The 20,172-nt window shown below is 39.1% G+C and overlaps 1 protein-coding gene across 3 annotated transcripts in view; it reads right to left on the reverse strand.

Annotated features, from left to right (window-relative positions):
* dennd1b (DENN domain containing 1B) overlaps nucleotides 1-20,172 on the reverse strand; it is a 222,795-nt gene that overhangs the window by 100,778 nt on the left and 101,845 nt on the right. For 2 of the 3 annotated variants that reach the window (XM_062980777.1, XM_008119992.3), the window contains exons 6-9: nucleotides 10,200-10,269; nucleotides 5,484-5,564; nucleotides 4,386-4,445; nucleotides 1,192-1,245 (exon numbers count right to left, since the gene is read on the reverse strand). In XM_062980777.1, coding sequence (XP_062836847.1) covers nucleotides 1,192-1,245; nucleotides 4,386-4,445; nucleotides 5,484-5,564; nucleotides 10,200-10,269 — 265 coding nt within the window. The remainder of the gene's footprint in view (nucleotides 1-1,191; nucleotides 1,246-4,385; nucleotides 4,446-5,483; nucleotides 5,565-10,199; nucleotides 10,270-20,172) is intronic. The other variant, XM_008119993.3, reaches the window with a different exon arrangement.

Raw genomic sequence — 20,172 nt, forward strand, 5'->3', positions numbered from 1 at the left:
TTAACACATTAATAGTGGTAATTGAGTGGTGCACAAGCTTATAAATATCTATTTCTTCTGAGAAGAAAGAAGGCAAAATTGATCTTATTAGAGAAATAGGTTTACACAATAAGCATCTTTGACTGAAATTCATGGTCTCATTCTCATTTGGAAAATGAAACAATAACTGGGACTTAGCTCTATCATTAAAGTGGGAAAAACATGAATATCTCTGGTGGGGAGGGGAGAATGGGGGTGCCACTACTGCAGTCCTGCGGGAAAGGAGGAGGAGCTATTCCCACACATCACTTCACATACCCTGCAAAAGTTGACATGAGTTCTCCTTTCATCAAGCCAAAAAAGAGAGTTACTGCCATGACAGTCCCAACTTCAAGAGGCAGTGGCATTTCAAACCCATGAATAATAAAATCTGCAAGTGTGAAACCCGCAAAAGCGGACTGTAATCCGCTTGTAACCAACTGTAATCGGGTTTTCTATATATGGTAATGGGTAAAGTTGCTCTCCCACACGTTTCTTTATACAATTATTAAAGTATGCACATGCACATTTGCCCCATTGCTCTTTGTAGTCATTGTGAGCAAAGGTTTACTTTTAGTTTAATTGAAATATACACTATTTGTTTGCAAAATTCTCCATCTTCATGGATTTCAAAAATCTGCACAAGAATATTGTGATGGGATTTGTAGATCAGAGAATAAAACCATAAAGTTAACTCTAAGGTCCTACCCACCCATGTGAAATCTGTGAATATCTGCTAGATTTATTTATTTCATGTCAAAAGTATTGCATAATAAATAAATTGAAAAAGTGATGAAATAAAGGAAATCACAAACAGCTAAATAGTTTTAGACCAAAAGCGGGCAACAGAGACCGCATTGTCCATAGCTTTAAACAACTCCTCCTCCGTACATGAGGCAGGACATTGTGGGCAAGCATACATATGAAGAGTTGTTTGTTCTGCTCCAAAGTCACACGAGGTTCCTCCAGGTAGTGCCACCTCGCCAAGTTGTCTTTTGATCTTTTGAGGGACATAGAAAAAGCCTCCTCGAAGACTGAGTGAATCCAGTCAGGCGTCCCCCGGGCAACGTTTCTTGTAAACGGCTAATCTTTCCAACCCAAAAGCATTGCTTTTAAACTTTTAATGTTTGCTAGATGATACCACATAAATATCACAAATACTTAAAAACTTACACTTTCAGGTACTGATGGAAGTCCAGTTAAATCAGGAGTAATGAAGTATGAATGCTGGTAAAGGAGAAAGGTGGAAGAAAACAAAAATGCAAAATTACCACACTAAACAAATGGATATTGATGAAAGCTTTCAGTTAACTTTTGTTTTTGCAGCAATGGAAAAATTATAAAATAATAAATATTGTGATATAATTCAATAGTCTGGGCCTTGAAAGCTAAACATACTCCTTTCAAAACATTAAAATTTAACTAAAATCATTAAGTGTTGCTATTTTTAAGACTGTACTTATTTATTAGGGAGCACAGGCCTTTAAATTATCATCAGCACAATACATTGCAACAAGGTTCCCTTTGAACGGTCAAATTAGCAAGGGACAGTGGTAATGAGAACAGCTTGAAGATGAGAAGAAAAGGGTTAAACCTTCATCTTCTTCTACAGCTACAAGTCAGCAACCAATTTTCAGAAGAGTCAAAGCAAAGCATGTTGCTAAAAATCTCTCTAGTATCTCCAGTAGCTCATATCTTTCTGGTTAGCAGCTGAAAGTGGGGGCTGCTGTTACTCTCACAGGAACAAATTTGGCCTTTGGGCTTCCAGTTTCTGCCTCTTTAGCATACTGATTTCATAATATGAAATATTTATGAGAAACTTTTAAGACTAGACAAACTTTTCCATATATTAGTTTACAGGGGATTATATGTGCATAATTTAGCCTGATCCACAGAAATAATCTGAGGCAGACTCACTACATATAAACTGGTATTATCACATCCTACCATTATATTGCCATAACAGCAGTTTAGTCCAAGTTTTGTTTCAGTCCTATTGTACAATGTTATGATTCTCCCAGGGTTGTTGTGCTGTACTTTGGGAAAGTGATTGTTTTCAACAGAGAAGCCTCAGACTACTTACGGCACTTGAATGGGGAGAGCAAAACTTCAAAAGGGAATAGCTGAGTTACCTGTGGTCTATGCTCTTGAAACAGTTTTCAAATTATTCTATTTTTCATATATAGTTTGCTATTATAGTGCAATAACACTGCAATCCTGACCTATTAATCCATTAATGTCACTAATCCGATGCCTTCACTGCATAGAGATGTTTTCCAAGGATTTATCCACTGCCTTACTTGTAAGTGTTGAGTTCACCTGCAGCCATATTTTCAGCTGGCGGGGGGGGGGGGTGTATATTCAGTTCACAACAGCACCCTACAGAAATACATTTAGACGCCTCCCTTCAATGGGACTTAATGTCAGATAAATATGTTTTGCTTGCAACAATTTATAAATTAAACAGAGACACTATGAAACTAACCCCCTTCTTGCAGTTTTTTTTTCCGTGTCAGGAACGACTTGAGAAACTGCAAGTTGCTTCTGGTGTGAGAGAATTGGCCGTCCGCAAGGATGTTTCCCAGGGGACGCGCAGATGTTTTTGATGTTTTTACCATCCTTGTGGGAGGCTTCTCTGATTTCCTCGCATTGAGCTGAAGCTGATAGACAGAGCTCATCTGAGCTCTTCCTGGGTTGGATTCAAACTGGCAACCTTCAGGTCAGCAACCCTACCTTCAAGTCATCAGTCTTGCCGGCACAAGGGTTTAACCTTGTGTGGAACTCCCTCCCCAGCGATATCCGGCAAACCCCATCCCTCCTGGGATTTAGAAGAAAACTAAAAACTTGGCTCTGTGCCCAGGCATTCAGCGAATAAGCTCATTGGCTGTTGTAATCGGGTCGCAAATCTGTAATTGTAGCAGTAGTGAATGACTGAGGATGGTGCAATATCGCTGCCTTGCAGCGTTTTAATTTTTGTATACTTTTTATCATGTTTTTATCATGTTTTAATTGTTTTGTTTTTATAGTATATTTGTTGCTGGCCCTCGTTGCAGAATGTAAGCCGCTCTGAGTCCCCTCAGGGAGAAGGGCGGGGTATAAATGCATGTAATAAATAAATAAATTGACCCACTGCGCCACCAGATGCTCCTTCTTGCAATAGAGGAATGTTATTTAAGCTAAGACATGGAAGTGGATATAGTATTTTCAATTCCGGGGAAATTGTGTGAGTTATTTAAACCTATTGTTAAAGTCAGGTGTTTGTACTGGTAGATCATTATTATCCTATTATTACCCAGCCCTGTTATGTAAATATGAAAAATAAAACACATTGCACCGTAAGAATGTATTAATCTCTGAATAAAACACAAGCAACATTGAAAGGAAAAAAATTAGCCAAAGTAGTTAAGTAAGCCAAGTGGTTATTCTGTATTATATGGAGAGAATGACAGAACAAAAAAGATCAAAACCCCAGAGAGTATGTCACCAAGAATCCATCCCAAGATTTTGAAAATATTTTCTGTTTATACAATTATTTTTTAGATTGTGTATCAAACCATTCAAGAAATAATATAGTGAATGAGTGGGGAAAACCATGGTTAAAAACCATCGTATTTGTTTTAATAGCACATGTCACTGTTGCAAAAAGTGCAGGAATATTTACATGTTCAAAACAGAAACTATCTCTACTACTAGCAATAAGAAGAACTCTCAAGTATTTAAAGAGGTAGAAAATATTTTCACTATTTAGTCCGGAGCCTTTAGTTTTTTTGTACCTTTGGATTTCCTATTAATCCTTTGCCATTTTTTTGGCAGAGTGCTGCCCCAATTTTTTATTTTAGTGGCCAATTATTCAACTTTTTTTCAGACAGCTAGACTCAAGTCATTTAAAAGTGAAATATTCAGCCTCCTGAGTGATTATGATAAAAACAACACATTCACTGAAATATCAATGAATATGTGATGGTAAGGCACCGTTCACATACTGACAACAAGGCCACACGTAAATTTATGCAGTGAAAATAATACATTTTAGGTTCCTCTTCTTCAAAGAGGTGCTCTCAGAAACACATTAATAGTTGAAACAGATGAAAAATGTAATCTCTTTGGTTTGTTTTTGTATCAAAACACCATAAGAATAAAGGATTGTATTTTTAAATGTTTATTATACAATTTGCACACAGAAGTTTGGTTGAGTTTAAACAGAAAATATATTCAAGAAGATTGCCTCATTCAGACCAGAGTTAAAACATAGTAATTTCTCAAGGGACGTTTATGAATCACTTGCAATCAACAGAGACATCATTTGGCAGGCAATTAATTCTTTCCAAGGGGGCTGCCTGGGAGCAGCCACAGCATTTTAAACTCACCGCTATTAAACCTGGTTGATTTTTCAAAACTTGCTCACTTGCAAAAAACACCTCGTTGTTCTTTTTCAATATGAGAAAGAAAATTGGACAAGTTCATTTGGGGAAACCAGAGGGTTGGATTTACCCTATGATGCTGCCCTTTTCTGAAATAATGTGTTTCTACAATATTTGATAAAATTTAGTCATAATAACATAAACAACAACAACAACAGCAACAACAACTTGGTCAATTCACAACAATACAGACTTTGTCCTTTTACAAAAGAGCAGCACCAGGAATGGCAACGAAGAAAGGAAAAATATCATACCAATATGTTGGAATGGCAAATAGCTGGGAAATATATGGTGGGCGGGCTATACATGTAGAGGGCAATTCAGGTAGTTTGTGTGTACCCAAGGTTCCCCAGGTGCCATACAGACTGCCAAAATGCTCCCCCTCCCACAAAAAAAAGAAAAAGAAAATTCAAGTAGTTGGAGTTCTACTTCTAGTTTCTGAAAATGAATTGAACAGACTAGGAGTGATAAATAAACAATCTAAAAGATTAATAGTTGCTTTGGGGGAGGGTGTTTCTGGAGACAAAGGGAAATCTGAGAGTTTGGAGGGATCGAGAGGCTGCAAATAAGGCATGGTTTAGGATCAAGCATTAAACCACCATTTTAGAGTATTTTCCTTTTGATGTGTTGTGTAGTTTCTGGCCTGAACGGCCATGTTCTAGCAGCATTTTCTCCTGCATCTGTGGTTGGTATCTTCAGAGGATCCTCTGGAATGTCAGGAGAAAATGCTGCTAGAACACGGCCATACAGCCCGGAATCACTCCAGTAATTCCAGCCATGAAAGCCTTACACAATATTTTCCTGTTTTTCTTTCTTTCTTCACTAATGCAGGATTGTGTTTGTATAGGCTCCACAACAGTAAGAAAAGAAAAATATTTCAAAATGGAGGTCTAAACCTTGAACACAAACCATCACAGAACTCAAGCCTTCACATCATCTGATCACAACTTAGATAAAAAGACAATTAGTTCCTAAGAATAAGAAAAACAAGTTGATGGGTCAGCCAACCAAGCAAAATATCTAACTAAGGTGCTCTGTACCTACCAAATTTAAGCTGATAGGGGTGTTGGCTTCTGGAACAGGATGTTGATACCAGGTGTCTAACAAATCATTCAAGTCATCTTCCTATTCAAAGTAAGTTTTTGAAAAAGTAATTAATAATCTTATACACATCAATCACATTTGTGATCCAGCAGTTGGATAGGTCCAGGATCACAAGCCCTTCGTGTTTGAAGCAAACCTCTAGGGACTGTGTCCACTGCATTTTAGGAAAGTATTTTCACAGATCATCATGCAAATAAATGCATTGTATGAGATAGCAATAAATATATGCCAATCATAATGCAATCCATTCCTACATTCAGCCAATCACCATGTGTTACATTTCATACTGTCGGCATTTTTTAAGAATTACATTAGGTGTCATCACTTTTTCTGTAATAGGTCCATTTAAAATGACAGTTTTCTGGTCATCCTAGTTTATAAGCCAAGATGTGTGATGCTTTAAACAGCTTTCATCGATAGAAAACATACTGAACAAGGCCCATATATACCAAATATAGCACTACCAGTAAATGTTAATATTAAAGCTGGTCAAACTGAAATAATGCTAGAATCTGGTAACAGAAGGGAAACATCAAAATGTAACCAGTAATTCCAATGAAGGATGAAGATATATATCCTATTATCCACCCCTAGTGGTGCAGTGTGTTAAAATGCTGAGCTACTGAACTTGCAGACCAAAAGGTCACAGGTTCGAATCCGGGGAGTGAAGTGAGTGCCCGCTGTTAGCCCCAGCTTCTGCTAACTTAGCAATTCGAAAACATATAAATGTGAGTAGATAAATAGGTACCACTCTGGCAGGAAGGTAATGACCTTGGAGGTATCTACGGACAACACTGGCTCTTCGGCTTAGAAATGGAGATGAGCACCAACCCCCAGCATCGGACACGACTAGACTTAATGTCAGGGGAAAACCTTTACCTAACTACCTTAATCCATGTATACTAAATTAAGGTTCTCTACACTCTAATGAAAGAGCAAGATAGCTCACCTAATACCACACTTAGTGGATTTGAGTATTTTTATTGAGAAGTTAGTCATTAAAGTTTAAAACTTCATCTCTTATTTTCTAGAAATACCAGTTCATGCTCAGATCATTACTGTATCTTATACTGTGAAGACGTGTAAAAATATTATTATTTGCCATCTCCATGTCCTATTTTTGCACTTCTTGACTTTATTGTCACCTATCAATCCAACCACTTCCCTCTAAGTGGCTTCCTGCATCTAGTGGATTCAAGGAATTCTTTATTAATGAACATGCTGTTCAAAATTCTTTTTTGCATCCTTTATTGTCTGCTTACATTCCTTTTATCTGGGTTTTTGTTGGTTTTTGTTCTCCTTATTTGGACCAAACTTCCATTTTCTGAAGGAAGTATTTCATGATAAAACATATTAAGCATGCTGGTGACTTCTTTTATTTTGTACTTGCTTTCCTGATCTGTAAGTGTACATTCTAACTAAGCATCTATTGTCATTGCTTTGTGTAGGTATGGTACATGTTTTGTGTGAGGAACAAAAACACTTATCATAACGTCTTTATTCCTCACACAGGACTGGGGTGCACTGAAGCATCATGTGAATCCCAACTCTAGCACACTATAACATAACTTTCTTCTTTGCCATAAAGCTTACCAGAAAACCATGGGAATCTTAGAGCAAATGCCAAACTTATTGAAAAGACGTCAAGTTTTCTCCCATGCAAGTCCTTATACATTTGAGTGCTTACCAATATCATCTTACAAAGTGTTAACCACATGGAAGTCATCCCATGAGTGTGCTCAACACACAGGGCCGGTTGTTACTAGGCGGCCGCTGACGCGGCCGCCTCGGGCGCTGGCTGCTAGGGGCGCTGTCGAGGCGTCGACAGCGACCCGTAGCGCCACCGACGCCTCCGGTGTTTGGCGCGGGCCCGCGGGGCTTCAATCCCCACGCCCACGCCAAACCGCGACAAGCAGCTAGGCCATTTTGCCCTTAGTCAACAAACTAAGGGCAAAAATGGCCTATCTGTGCTGTGCGCATGCGCACAGCCAGATAAGCCATTTTTGCCCTTAGTTTGTTGACTAAGGGCAAAATGGCCTAGGTGTGCTGTGCGCACGCGCACAGCACAGCTAGGCCATTCGGGCCTTACTTCCTGGTCGCGGCCGGCGATCGCCCGGGCGATCGCCGGCCGCGACCAGGAAGTAAGGCCCGAATGGCCTAGCTGTGCTGTGCGCGTGCGCACAGCACACCTAGGCCATTTTGCCCTTAGTCAACAAACTAAGGGCAAAAATGGCTTCTCTGGCTGTGCGCATGTGCTGTGCGCACGCAGCGTGGGAGGCGGGGCCAGGGCATGTTGGGCGGGGCCAGGGCATGGGAGGCGGGGCCGGTGGCGGGGGCGCTTTTTAGCACCCCCGCTTAACATTTAAAAATATCTCCGGCCGGCCCTGTCAACACATGATTGCAAAAGAGCCAATCCATATGCAACACTCTTTTACCATGGGAGTGCTTTGGAATGCTGCCCATGGAAGAAAAGAATACCAAATCCTGCATCAGAATTGAAAATCCATGTGGATTGTTCAGGAAATGTAGGAACCACATGGGGTTCCTACTCTATAACATTAGCACATGTATTTTTCCACAGGGAGGGGGGGATACAAAGCATCCCCAGGCACAAAAATGGCACAAGCTTTTAGTGTCTAAATTAAAGATCAGCAATCCCACAATAAAATTCTGATTTGATTTTAAAGCCTTGTGCAAAAGCGTATTCCAAAAGTTAATGATAAAAAGATACACAGCAAAATAGAACCTACTAAAAATGGCGAGACAAACAGAAATTAACAATTTAGTGGCACTGTGGTGAAAGGGTGCAACAGACATGATTGGCCATCTAGCCCAGTGCCCCACTCTAAAGATATATTATATCTAAACCATTATTTCCAATGTAGACATTCATGAATGTGTTCCTGTTAAATCACTGCAGGGAGAGAGTGCCTGGTTTTTTATACTTTTTGTTTTTATTTGAAATCAAGTTGACTCTAACTGTGAATGAAAGACCTCCAAGAGTTTCAGTCATGATCTTCACTGCTCTCACCTATATTGTAGATGCTTCAACACTACTTTGGCACTTCTGGGCAAGAATATGAAGATATCTTCTATATGCTCATGTATAAGTCTAAAATTTTTAACCAAAAAATCAACCCAAAAAACTTGGGTCAACATATCTATAGATCAATGTGAATACTGCACCTTCATTCTTATCCAAAAAGGAACCATCTCCGAGTAAAGTAGTGAAAGACAAGAGCTTTGTCAGTCCTGGGATTTCCTAAAAGAAGCACTGATCCTATTTATTCTCTGAACTATGGTACCACTCCTGCCCTTTTTGAATGCCTGGGTAGAAAAATTGTGGCTGCAGCTAGGACTGGATGGTCTTCTAAGGCAACTCTGGAGGTTTCCCCTCTCCACGGAATGACCCTAGACTTGTCCATGAGTCATATCAAAAACAGTAATTTCAGTCCCAAAACCTGCTCTTGGCTTATACATAAGGGTGACTAACACATGAGGTTCACTTAAGTAAACGTTTACCTTATAGAAAAAGTGATTTTGTTGCGAACTTAGGAAATGCTATCTACAAAGATAGATTTAGCATATCATTACGTATTAGTTACTATTACAACCAGTGTAACATGGTGGCTTGAGCCACTATGTTACGCAGGATTTGAATCCCCACTTGGCCACAAACACGTACTAAGTGTCTTTACCTCAAAACAAAAGGTGTATTCTTACCCATCCAGAATCTTTTTGTGAAAATGATAGAATCTGGTGGCTAAATGGCCCTCTTGCTGTTCGATTATTTTATCAGTCTCTCTCCATGTCTGAAATAGATTCTGTCCCTGAAAATGCCACAATGTTGCCATGCCAATAGTGGGGGAATGAAGCTTCCAAATAAATGTGTCTAAAACTGTACACACTATGTCAGCAGAAAATGTGTTTCTGAGAATGCATAAAGGGTAGACAAATAGCAAGGAATGGAACAATTCATCCTCAGGACATATATTACGACATTTCCCAGCAGGACATTCTTAACAGAGTACTAATAAGTCCATTTTAATGGAATGGAAATAAGCAGGTTTTGAAGTCTACTGAAGTAGATTTAATGTCGTCCATTTGTTTCATGGTGCTCAGATTTTTAAAAGTTTTACTTCAGTTTTTAAGGAAAACAAGTTATCTAATATCTAAAATATATATTGTATATACTACAGATCACATTTTTCTGAATTTTGAAAACTGCATTTGCTTGGAGTCCAACTGAGTCATTCAATCATTGCACTGACTATTTTCTTTTTGAAAGACAGTCCTCAAATTTGTCCAGTTGCTCTTCTGTCTGGTGGAACTAAGACTGAGAGAAGTATGTGTATCCGTAGGTTTGCAGAAGAAGTATCTCTCACCCCATTTCTGTTCCCTTGATTTATGCATAGTTAAAACTGGACAACCTCAGAGTGCCCAAATGTCTGCAAGTGTAAATAAAATATGGTCAAAGCAACTGTCATTTGGCATATGAAATTTTCATTTTGCAAACGTGTTGGCAAACAATTAAAACAACAACAACAGAGCAACCTCAGTTATGGGCCATGACTTTATAACAGTTTGGTGAGGATTAGCATTTCTGCTAAAGTAATGTATATTTCATGAATAGAAACAGAAATATGATAACATTACCTGATCTTTAGCCAAATAATCTGCCAGCGTATTTAAAAGTTTGTAGTATACCTCAAACCATGGTAAGTAGCTGGAAAAGAGGAATACATCAGCTTTAGAAACAAATAAGTCTAACAGGGAAATCACTGCACTGCCTTTTCTTGACGGAGGGAATCTAATATCCAACATCAAACAAGTCTGATAATAAACATTTGGTGATGCACTTCACAAGGAAATAATGTCACTGGTCCTGAAACATTTCGAACAATTGGAAAAGGGTAGCAAGAGCTGGAAAGCACTCTGAAATGGCAGTGAAAGTGGCCTCAAACTTCACTAATTCTCAAATGTAAATGCACCCCAAAGCTGTCAGCATCAAAATGTTGAAACCCTATAATTTTGTGTCCAAACTATTATACAGTAGAGTCTCGCTTATCCAACGTAAACGGGCCGGCAGAACATTGGATAAGCGAATATGTTGGATAATAAGGAGAAATTAAGGAAAAGCCTATTAAACATCAAATTAGGTTATGATTTTACAAATTAAGCACCAAAACATCATGTTATACAACAAATTTGACAGAAAAAGTAGTTCAATACACAGTAATGCTATGTAGTAATTACTATATTTACGAATTTAGCACCAAAATATCATGATATATTGAAAACATTGACTACAAAAATGTGTTGGATAATCCAGAACATTGGATAAGCGAGTGTTGGATAAGTGAGACTCTACTGTACTTTCAAACTTCAAAACTACTGTTGAGGAAGGAGATGTTTATCTGAACCAACACTGTCTAACTTACTTCCTAAATCTGACATTTGCCACAGCTAAGACAGTGAAACTCCACAATTGAAACAGGGAGAAATTCTGTGCTAAACACTGTATAAAGTCAGGGTAAGACTTACATAAAAGTTAGTCACAAAACCAGCTTAATCAGTACATCCTAATTTCAATTGGACTTTTTTTGATTTGAAGTCGAAAGCCCTAAATTACAACCATCTCACATTTTTGTGGCGCAGGGAGTGCCTCAACAAATTTCCTGCCTGCCATGTCAAGCCCACAATCTGCAAAGTAACATCTGCAAAATTAATCATGGATGTGGAAGTGTGATGCTTTTAAAATGCATTAGATCCTACCTAAAAGTGGCCCTTACCTGTCACATAAACAATGGCACCAGCTATTTCATTGCTAATTAAAAACTTATTTAGCATATTCTTTTAATCCAAGGAGCCACAAGGCAGGCGCGCAGGCTTTCATTCAAAGCCATTCCCCCGCTTTGTTGCACTAAGTAGACTTCCACCTCACTTGCGCTTCCACTATAGTTCTGATAAAGCTTTTATATTCACAAGTCAAAGGTTAAATAAAGGAAAGGAAATGTTTTCTGTCAAACAGTCAGGTAACCACTAACAGTCCTGAACTATCAGCAGGAATCTAACTTCTAGTAATCAAATAAAACTAAGGAAACCGCCTTTCCGTAGCTAAATGTCTAATGTCTAGGGGCTACTTTCTGTCTGGAAAATTGACACAAAATGTGTAAAATTGAAACATTCTGCTTCTGAGGGATTAGCCAAAAGGTGGGGGGAGCGGGCAGCTTCAAGCACAGTCTGAGATGAAGGACTACAAAGACTTCCCAAATAAACCTGTCTACCTTATTAGAACATTTCATTTAGAAATTGAGGTGACAATTTTACAGTCGTAAAATTTCATTAATCAAATCCAAGACTGAAAATTTTAATGATGCCGTCTGCATTTCTCAGGATGCATAAGGTCAGCCAGAGAGACAGACAGTAGTTTAAGAAAATGAGCCCCTGTAAAAACTATGCCCATATATTCTATTAAACTCATTTAAGGGAGATTTATACCTGGTCTTAAATGTGAGGCAACATTACCCCCACTTGTCCAACAAAAACAACAAAAATCCCCTAAAGTGTACTCTTCTTTAACAATGCTACAAAGTAAACCCAATCATTAGAATTTTGAGGTCCCTTTAATAAGGTGAAAAATGAAAATTTAAAACTCTGACATAAGAAACAATACACAAAGATATGCACAAAAAGACATTTCTAAAATATATTGAGATGCCCTTTTCAGATAAAATAGTGAAGTGTATATTAAAGGTTCTGTAGCAAGAGCAAGAGTCCTGTTTGTGAGTTTCATGGAAGAGAAGAAAAACTCTAGAGACTTCCTATGTGATATCCTGCTAAAGTTGTACATTTCCAACTCATATGCAATATTTTATGGTTTTAACAACTAGAGTGACGAAAAAACAAAATTATTTATTTAACAAAAGATGCTAAAGATGCTTAAATGTATTAACTATACATTTGTTCACACCACACAACTATAGCATTCTGGTCTCATATTAAATGCCAGTTCAATTAAAGAATTCTGGGATTTCTAGTTTTGTGAGATACTAAAAATGCTCTAGGGCAGTAGTTAATACAAAGGCAGTAGAACATTCCCATGAAGCTAAAAACCCAATAATACTACAGGATGAATCAGGCTGTTAAAATGGCATCAAATTGTTACAATTAAGTGGTATGGATGCAGAACTCCAAAACTGGAACTACATGTTACAAATGACATGTGGCCACAACGTGAGCAATATAAAGATGTTTAGTTTTGTGACACTGTAGGGTTGTGCAAGCTATCACTTTTGCAAATAGCAGCCAATGTTGTAAAGTAGGAGTGCTCACAACACAGTGCAATTTGCAACACAGTGGAATTATGGCTTGACATAGACCCCTTCCACACAGCTGTATAAAATCCACATGGAACTGGATTATATGGCAGTGAGAACGCCAATAATCCAGCTCAAAGCAGATATTATAGATTACCTGCCTTGATATTCTGGGTTATACGGCTGCGCGGAAAGGACCTTAGTCTTTACAGTCAAAAGTTTTGTCCCCCTTAAGCTTTATAGATCCTTAACTATGTGGTTAATTGGTTTGTTTGGCCCTTCAACAATTATTCAGGGCATAATATTGATTTCACATTAATAAAAACCACTCGTCTAATATCAAAAGCATTGTTAAACAACAACATGGCAGTGTTTGAATTACTTTCTGCTGTAATGTATTCTATCTTAGTCCCAGTCCATCTGGGAGATGCATGATTGTACAGGAACATGTTTAACTATTATAATTGCTGTATCATTTCTTTTGTAGCTCCCTGGTGTTACAAAATTGATCACACAATTCAGGCAGTTTTTCTAACATTTAGTTTGATGGACTCTGTGCAAACCCTCCCCCCCCCCCCACACACACACACATATATCTGGGTTCACTTCAAATAACTCTCTATGTGATTTCAATCCTTTGACTCCACATAGATGTAAGTCCCTGAACATCCAGCAGTTTGCAGAAGGATTAAAATATACAGAAGACCTGCACACAACAATTTCTTGGAACCATATGACTTTGATATTGCTCTCCACTTAGTGCACCATCTTTCTTAAAGAAAATTGCTCATCTAAAAGCAGGGCTTCTTAAACGGTGGATACTGACCCTGAATTGGGGTGAGTGAGGGGTGCTACATGAAGAACAGGAATTAATTTTTCATCTCCAGATACCTGTAAACTGTACTTTTGGACCACTACCCCCTCCAGCAAATCCAAATACAGGCAGTTCCCCAGTAATGAACAAGATTGGATCAGAAGGTTTGTTCTTAAATTAGATTTGTATGTAAGTCAGAACAGGAACATTTTTTAAGTATAATGCCAGACACTTAAAATAGGAAGTGCTCTTGTTTGAACACATTAATCCAGATCTTCTACGGAACCAGCTCCATCAGATACTTGTTGGGAGATAAGGCTCCCACCTACAGGTTTGTTTTCAGATAAGAGTAATGACATACTTCTTTTCAGCCCCATGGCCATAAAGTTATGGGGTTCCACAGAGCTCCATTTGTCTCCATATCTCCATGACACACAGCTCTACTTTTGTCACCAGGATTGGCTGCAGCTGTGCCGTTACTAAAACAGTGCCTAGATGTGGTAATGGGCTAGAAAACGGTCCCTAAATAAGGCAGATGCTCAATAGATCATTCTTTCTGTTCTGAGAACTGGGTAAGTGATCTGTCCTCACAGAGCATGTGCATAACTTGAGAAGACCCATAGATCCATTTCTGTCACTAAAAGCCCAGATGGACTCTCTGATTCAGAGTGAGTCAGGCTGGATTTTACCTACAGCCATCAGCTACAAGCTTTCCTAGATAAGAAGCATTTAGTTACAGCCTATGCACTGGTAATCCTCCAAATCAGCTTATATACTCTAAACCAGGATTTCTTAACTCTTTCCATTCAGGACCCGAGAAATTTTAACGTGACCCCAGGTATATAGGTATATGAAATAGGTAAAAAAAATCAAACATTCATTGATGACAAGTCAGCATTTACAAGGCTTATTAAACAGGCTGGTGTTTCTTTTTATGAAGTATAGCTGAAACATCTCCTGCAGAATCCACTGCACAACAGATTTGTGCAAAAAAAAAAAAAGCCACTAGTTGACGTTCAAAAAACTTTTACCCAACATTGAGCTAAAGGAATTCCATTTGGGGTCAGGAGCAACAGTCTAAGAAGCAGTTCTCAAAGTGATGCTGCTCTTAAAGACACCTTGGAATGCAAAATGCAATAGCTAAACCACTGAGTGGAACATCATATAGAAACTATGTAACACTGGTCTTAAAGGAATTGCACTGGCAGCTGATACACAGCCAAACAAAATGAAAAAAACAATTGCAGGGCTTCCTCTATCTATAAGACTCCCCAAGGAGGGGTGATCACCTCTTTTGTCTTACCAATGAGAGCAATATAGTGAAAGGACACAGGAAAGGCCCTTTTCTGACTTGGTACCCCTTCTGTGCCAACACTGTCTGCTTTTCAACATCAAGTTAAAACATGGCATTAGGGTCCCATTATTTTGTCCAATGTATGCATGTACCCAGTTTTAACCTTCTAAGTTGTATTAAATTGTTACAGGAATTAAAGTATTATACAATATTTCATAATGTAAATTATCTTGAACTTGTAATGTTTATTTACACTATCTTGCAAAGTAAATTCTTTTACTGTTTTCATTTCTCTTATTGCTACACACCATTCTGAGATCTTCAGATATATGGCAGAATATAAATATGGCATGATGGATATGTGTAGCCTCCAAGATAATGTCCCAGAATACCAGCTGGACCTCTGTAAAAAGTAAGCTATTGGCCCTCTTGCCAAGATTTTGGTTGCTATAGGATAATGGAACAATTGGATAATGGCAGAAAGAAGATTTTTGTCTGATACAGTAGACTTCTTATCATGTTAAGATAAATGTTTTGTTAGGTTCTGCATATACAAGTGGCTCCCAAATATGCATCCTGATGTATTATAAGCCTCCGGCATGAACAAAGGTCAAGAAATCCTGGAGGCCGTAGATTCAGGAACCACTGCACTAAACAGTCCCAAACACCCATTGAGTACAAGTACAAGGTAATTCCCTCTTCCCAATCAATACTATTCCTGAGGACAGAATACCAAATAGATCGGTTTTTCTGGAGTTTTCCAGGCTGTATGGCCATGTTCCAGAAGCATTCTCTCCTGATGTTTCACCCACATCTATGGCATCCTCAGAGGCTAGGAGGTATATTGGAAACAAGGCAAGGGAAGTTTATATATCTGTGGAAGGTCCAGGGTGGGAGATGACACTTTCACCATTTGGAGCCATGGAGGAGAAGAACTAAACAAGTTCCTGGACACCGTAACAACATCCACCCAAACATCCCCATGGAAAAAGAAAATGAAGGAAAACTGCCATTTCTAGATGTCCTAGACATCCGCAAACCAAATCAACAGTTGGGCCACACAGTTTACAGAAAACCTACACACACTAATAGATGCCTACATAAAAACTCCAACCATCAATAGTCAAAAAAGAAGTGAAGTTAAAGCCTTGCCAGACCATGCAAAAAGAATCTGCAAACCCCACCTCCTCCAAGGTGAACTGAACCATCTAAACTGGGCTCTACAGGCCAATGGAGACTCCACAACAGACATTAGAAAAGCTGCAAGGCCAAGAACAAGCCATGAGATTAAAGACAAAGATCCACCCAGAGGAAAAGTGTTCTTGCCATACATCAAGGAAACCACTGACTGCATAGGGAAGCTGATGAAGAAACACAACCTACAAACTATCTACAGACCCACTAAGAAAATCCAATAAATGCTAAGTTCAGCAAAGTCTCACCTCTGCAGAAGTCTATCATACATACGTATCATGTAGCTGTGGATAAGTTTCTATAGGGACCAGCAAACACAGCGCCCAAACACAAATCAAGAAATATGAAAGGCACTGCAGACTAACTCAACCAGAGAAGTCAGCAGAGCACTTGTTGAACCGACCTGGACACAGCATATTGTTTGAGAACACAGAAATGCTGGGCCACTCTAACAACCACTATGTCAGACTACACATAGAAGCCATTGAAATACACAAGCATGTAGACAATTTCAACAGAAAGGAGGAAACCATGAAAATGAACAAAATCTGGCTACCAGTACTACAAAACTCTAAAATCAGGACAGTAAATAAAGGACAGCACTTCGAAAGGAAGGAAATTCCAGACATGAATTAATCTGGGCCAGTTAACACTTCCCAACAAAGGATACCCCCAGGCAGGAAACAGCCAGGTCTTGAAGCTGCATAGCCATTAAATGCTAATCAAGGTGATTAATTGCAATATTCACACTTGCCTCCAAAAGACAAGAGTTCTTTCTCCCACTTTGGACCTTCCAGAGATATGTAAATCTCCCTTGCCTTGTTTCCAATATACCTCACAACCTCTGAGGATGCCTGCCATAGATATGGGCAAAACATCAGGAGAGAGTGCTTCTGGAACATGGCCATACAGCCTGGAAAACTCACAGCAACCCAGTAATTTTGGCCATGAAAGCCTTTGACAACACATAGAACAGTTTTGTCAAATAAAGGTATTTTGTCCTATAATTTCCTGGGATCATGCTCTTTAGCTAGGTTTTACCTGGCAGAAAGAATACTGACATCTGGGATTACTTCTCAGTTTAGGATCATGTTTATTTCAATTTTTGTATTGATCCATCTGTAAGACTTCTTGAATATAAATAAAACAGTTTATTTTAAACAATATTAGAAAGGATTAACATTGTATATTTGGGATTGGATCCAGACCACTTTGTTACATAGTCAAAATCCTTACTCAAAAAAGAATTACAGTAGAGTCTCACTTATCCAAGCCCCTGGATAATTCAAGCCATTTTTGTAGTCAATGTTTTCAATATATCGTGATATTTTGGTGCTAAATTCGTAAATACAGTAATTACAACATAACATTACTGCGCATTGAGCTACTTTTTTGTCAAATTTGTTGTATAACATGAAGTTTTGGTGCTTAATTTGTAAAATCATAACCTAATTTGATGTTTAATAGGCTTTTCCTTAATCCCTCCTTATTATCCAAGATATTCACTTATCCAAGCTTCTGCCGGCCCGTTTAGCTTGGATAAGTTAGATTCTACTGTACTATTGAAAGGCATGCTTATACATTGATTATTCCACTCTATCCAAGATTCCCATAAGAGACCCACTGAAATCAATTGGATGTGTTAGCTGTAACTCAAAAGGTCAATTCATTTTAATGAGCCTACTCTAGTTAGGACTGGTGTTGAATTTATCCATTAGCCATTCATTCTATTAGCTCTTGTACAACAGTCAACAAATCTGTGAAACTATCAGAACATTTTCCATTAGCTAATTTCTGATTTCAACCATACAGTTTAGAGCAAGAGACAGACTGATCTATATCTCAAAACTGAATTGTGCACCATGGAGCAGTTTGACACAGACACTATAATCTAGTTTGCAGATTTTAAAAACCCAATTTTGGACACCGCAAGAACTGGTTCAAGATTGGAGCAGTGGCCACATTATCTGCTGATCAGAATCGAACCCAGAAACTGCAGTTTCCATGGCTAGAAAGCCGCTGGTAAATGCAGGGTTTTTTTCTTCAGAAATCTACTGAGATGCACTGATGTGCATATCTATATGCCTGCGGGCTCACCCGCATCTCAAGCCCTGCATGGAATATACTCTGATTGGCTACTGCACATTATTCAGCTTGTTCCAGAATTTATGGTGAGTTTTTTTACTGCCCAGTGAGATTAGGCAACTCACTGCCCAGTGGAACTCACTGCCCAGTGAGATTAGGCAAGCCCCCACATTAGCAGCCTTTAAGAAAGACCTGAAACATGGCTCTTCCGTTGTGCTTTTGGAGAGTAATTACTACATTCATCCTCTCTGCTGCTCTCCTCCAATATCTGTCCTCCAGATTGTACCACTACGTTATGACCCTGTTCTTTGTGGTTTTTACTCGTATTTCTTTTCTCACCCCGAGTTTTAACTTAGTGTTCATGTGGCCCACCCTTGTTCTATTGTCCTTCTGATTTTACGTATGTACTGTATATTATCATTTATTGTATTGTTCAATGTGTTTTGATTTGTTGTTCTATTTATATTCTGTTGTATTGTATTGTTTTGGGCATAGCCCCATGTAAGCCGCCCCGGGAGATGGTGGCGGGGTATAAATAAAGATGATGATGATGATGATGATGATGATTACTATTATTATTTAGACCGATGTTTCTGACTTGAGATGTATTGTAGCGTGCATTGAAGGTGTATATTATGTGGACACTCCACCCTCAAGCTGGCTTCAAACAACATTATAGTGTCTGTGTAGAGCTATAAAACTGCCCTTAGTTGCAATCACACTCTCCTTTAAAATTGAGAGCATTTCTATATTTGATACTGTATTGAAATGACAGCTATGAACAACAGCACAGTCTATCAGCTTAACTAATTTGCACTTCTGTTACTTTCTAGATCAGTGGTTCTCAACCTACGGGTCCCCAGATGTTTTGGTCTTCAGCTCCCAGAAATCCTAACAGCTGGTAAACTGGCTGGGATTTCTGGAAGTTGTAGGCCAAAACACCTAGGGACTCACAGGTTGAGAAGCACCGTTCTAGAGGATGGGGATCATAGAATCATAGAGTTGGAAGAAACCACAAGGACCATTCAGTGCAGCTCCCTATCATGGAGAAAAACACAATCAAAAGACTCCCAACAGATGGTCATAAAGCCACTGTTAAAAACCTCCAGAGAAGGAGACTCCATCATGTTCCAATTGTTCATGTAGAATCTCTTTTCCTACAATCATGCTGATCATGAAAACTGCATAATGTTTTATCATTATTGTTAAGGCCATGTTGTCAAATGAAAAATATGTTGACAGAGGAAGAAAAATATGGCATGTTTTATACTATAGGTGTTATGATTGAGCCTCATGGCTCTGTTACTGACAGACGTGGGCGTAAGACTCCTCGGGAGTCAGATACTCTCGAGGAGCGAGAGAGAAAAAGACTGCGAGACATATTTGCAGCACCATCTGACGAAGAATCTTTCGAAGGGTTTACGGAGAGAATGGAGGAGGGGCTGGTTAGCTCAGAGGAGGATGAGATGGATTGGACTCGGGTAAGGGAGGAATTGGGGGCCACTGGCCATGATGGGGCAGAAGATGAATGGGGACCTTCAGGATTAGACCCATGGCTTAGCTGGAGGGATGGGACGGGATCCACAGCTGGAGATGCTGTTGGGCGTAGTCAGAGGTGTTCCAGCTCTGACGAGGAAAGTGATGAGGAAACGCCCGGGTTAAGGAGGACAGCTGACAGTGATGAAGATTTGTAACTGGCATAAAATGGGGCTTGGGAGCAATTGCAAATTGCGTCAGGCAAGGTAATCTGGGCAAACGCTTGGGATCCGTGTGTGTGTGGGACGCTTCCCTGAAGACTTGTGTACTTTCCTGTGCTGAGACGTAAGTTGATTGGAATCCAGGGTCAGACGGCGGGAGGGATTGTGTGGGCATTTGTTTGTGCAAACCTGTGCTTACTCTTATTAGCTTGACCTTCCGTCGTCT

This window comes from Anolis carolinensis, chromosome 4 (genome assembly GCF_035594765.1).
Source record: "Anolis carolinensis isolate JA03-04 chromosome 4, rAnoCar3.1.pri, whole genome shotgun sequence".
In the NCBI taxonomy this organism is placed as follows: Eukaryota; Metazoa; Chordata; class Lepidosauria; order Squamata; family Dactyloidae; genus Anolis; species Anolis carolinensis.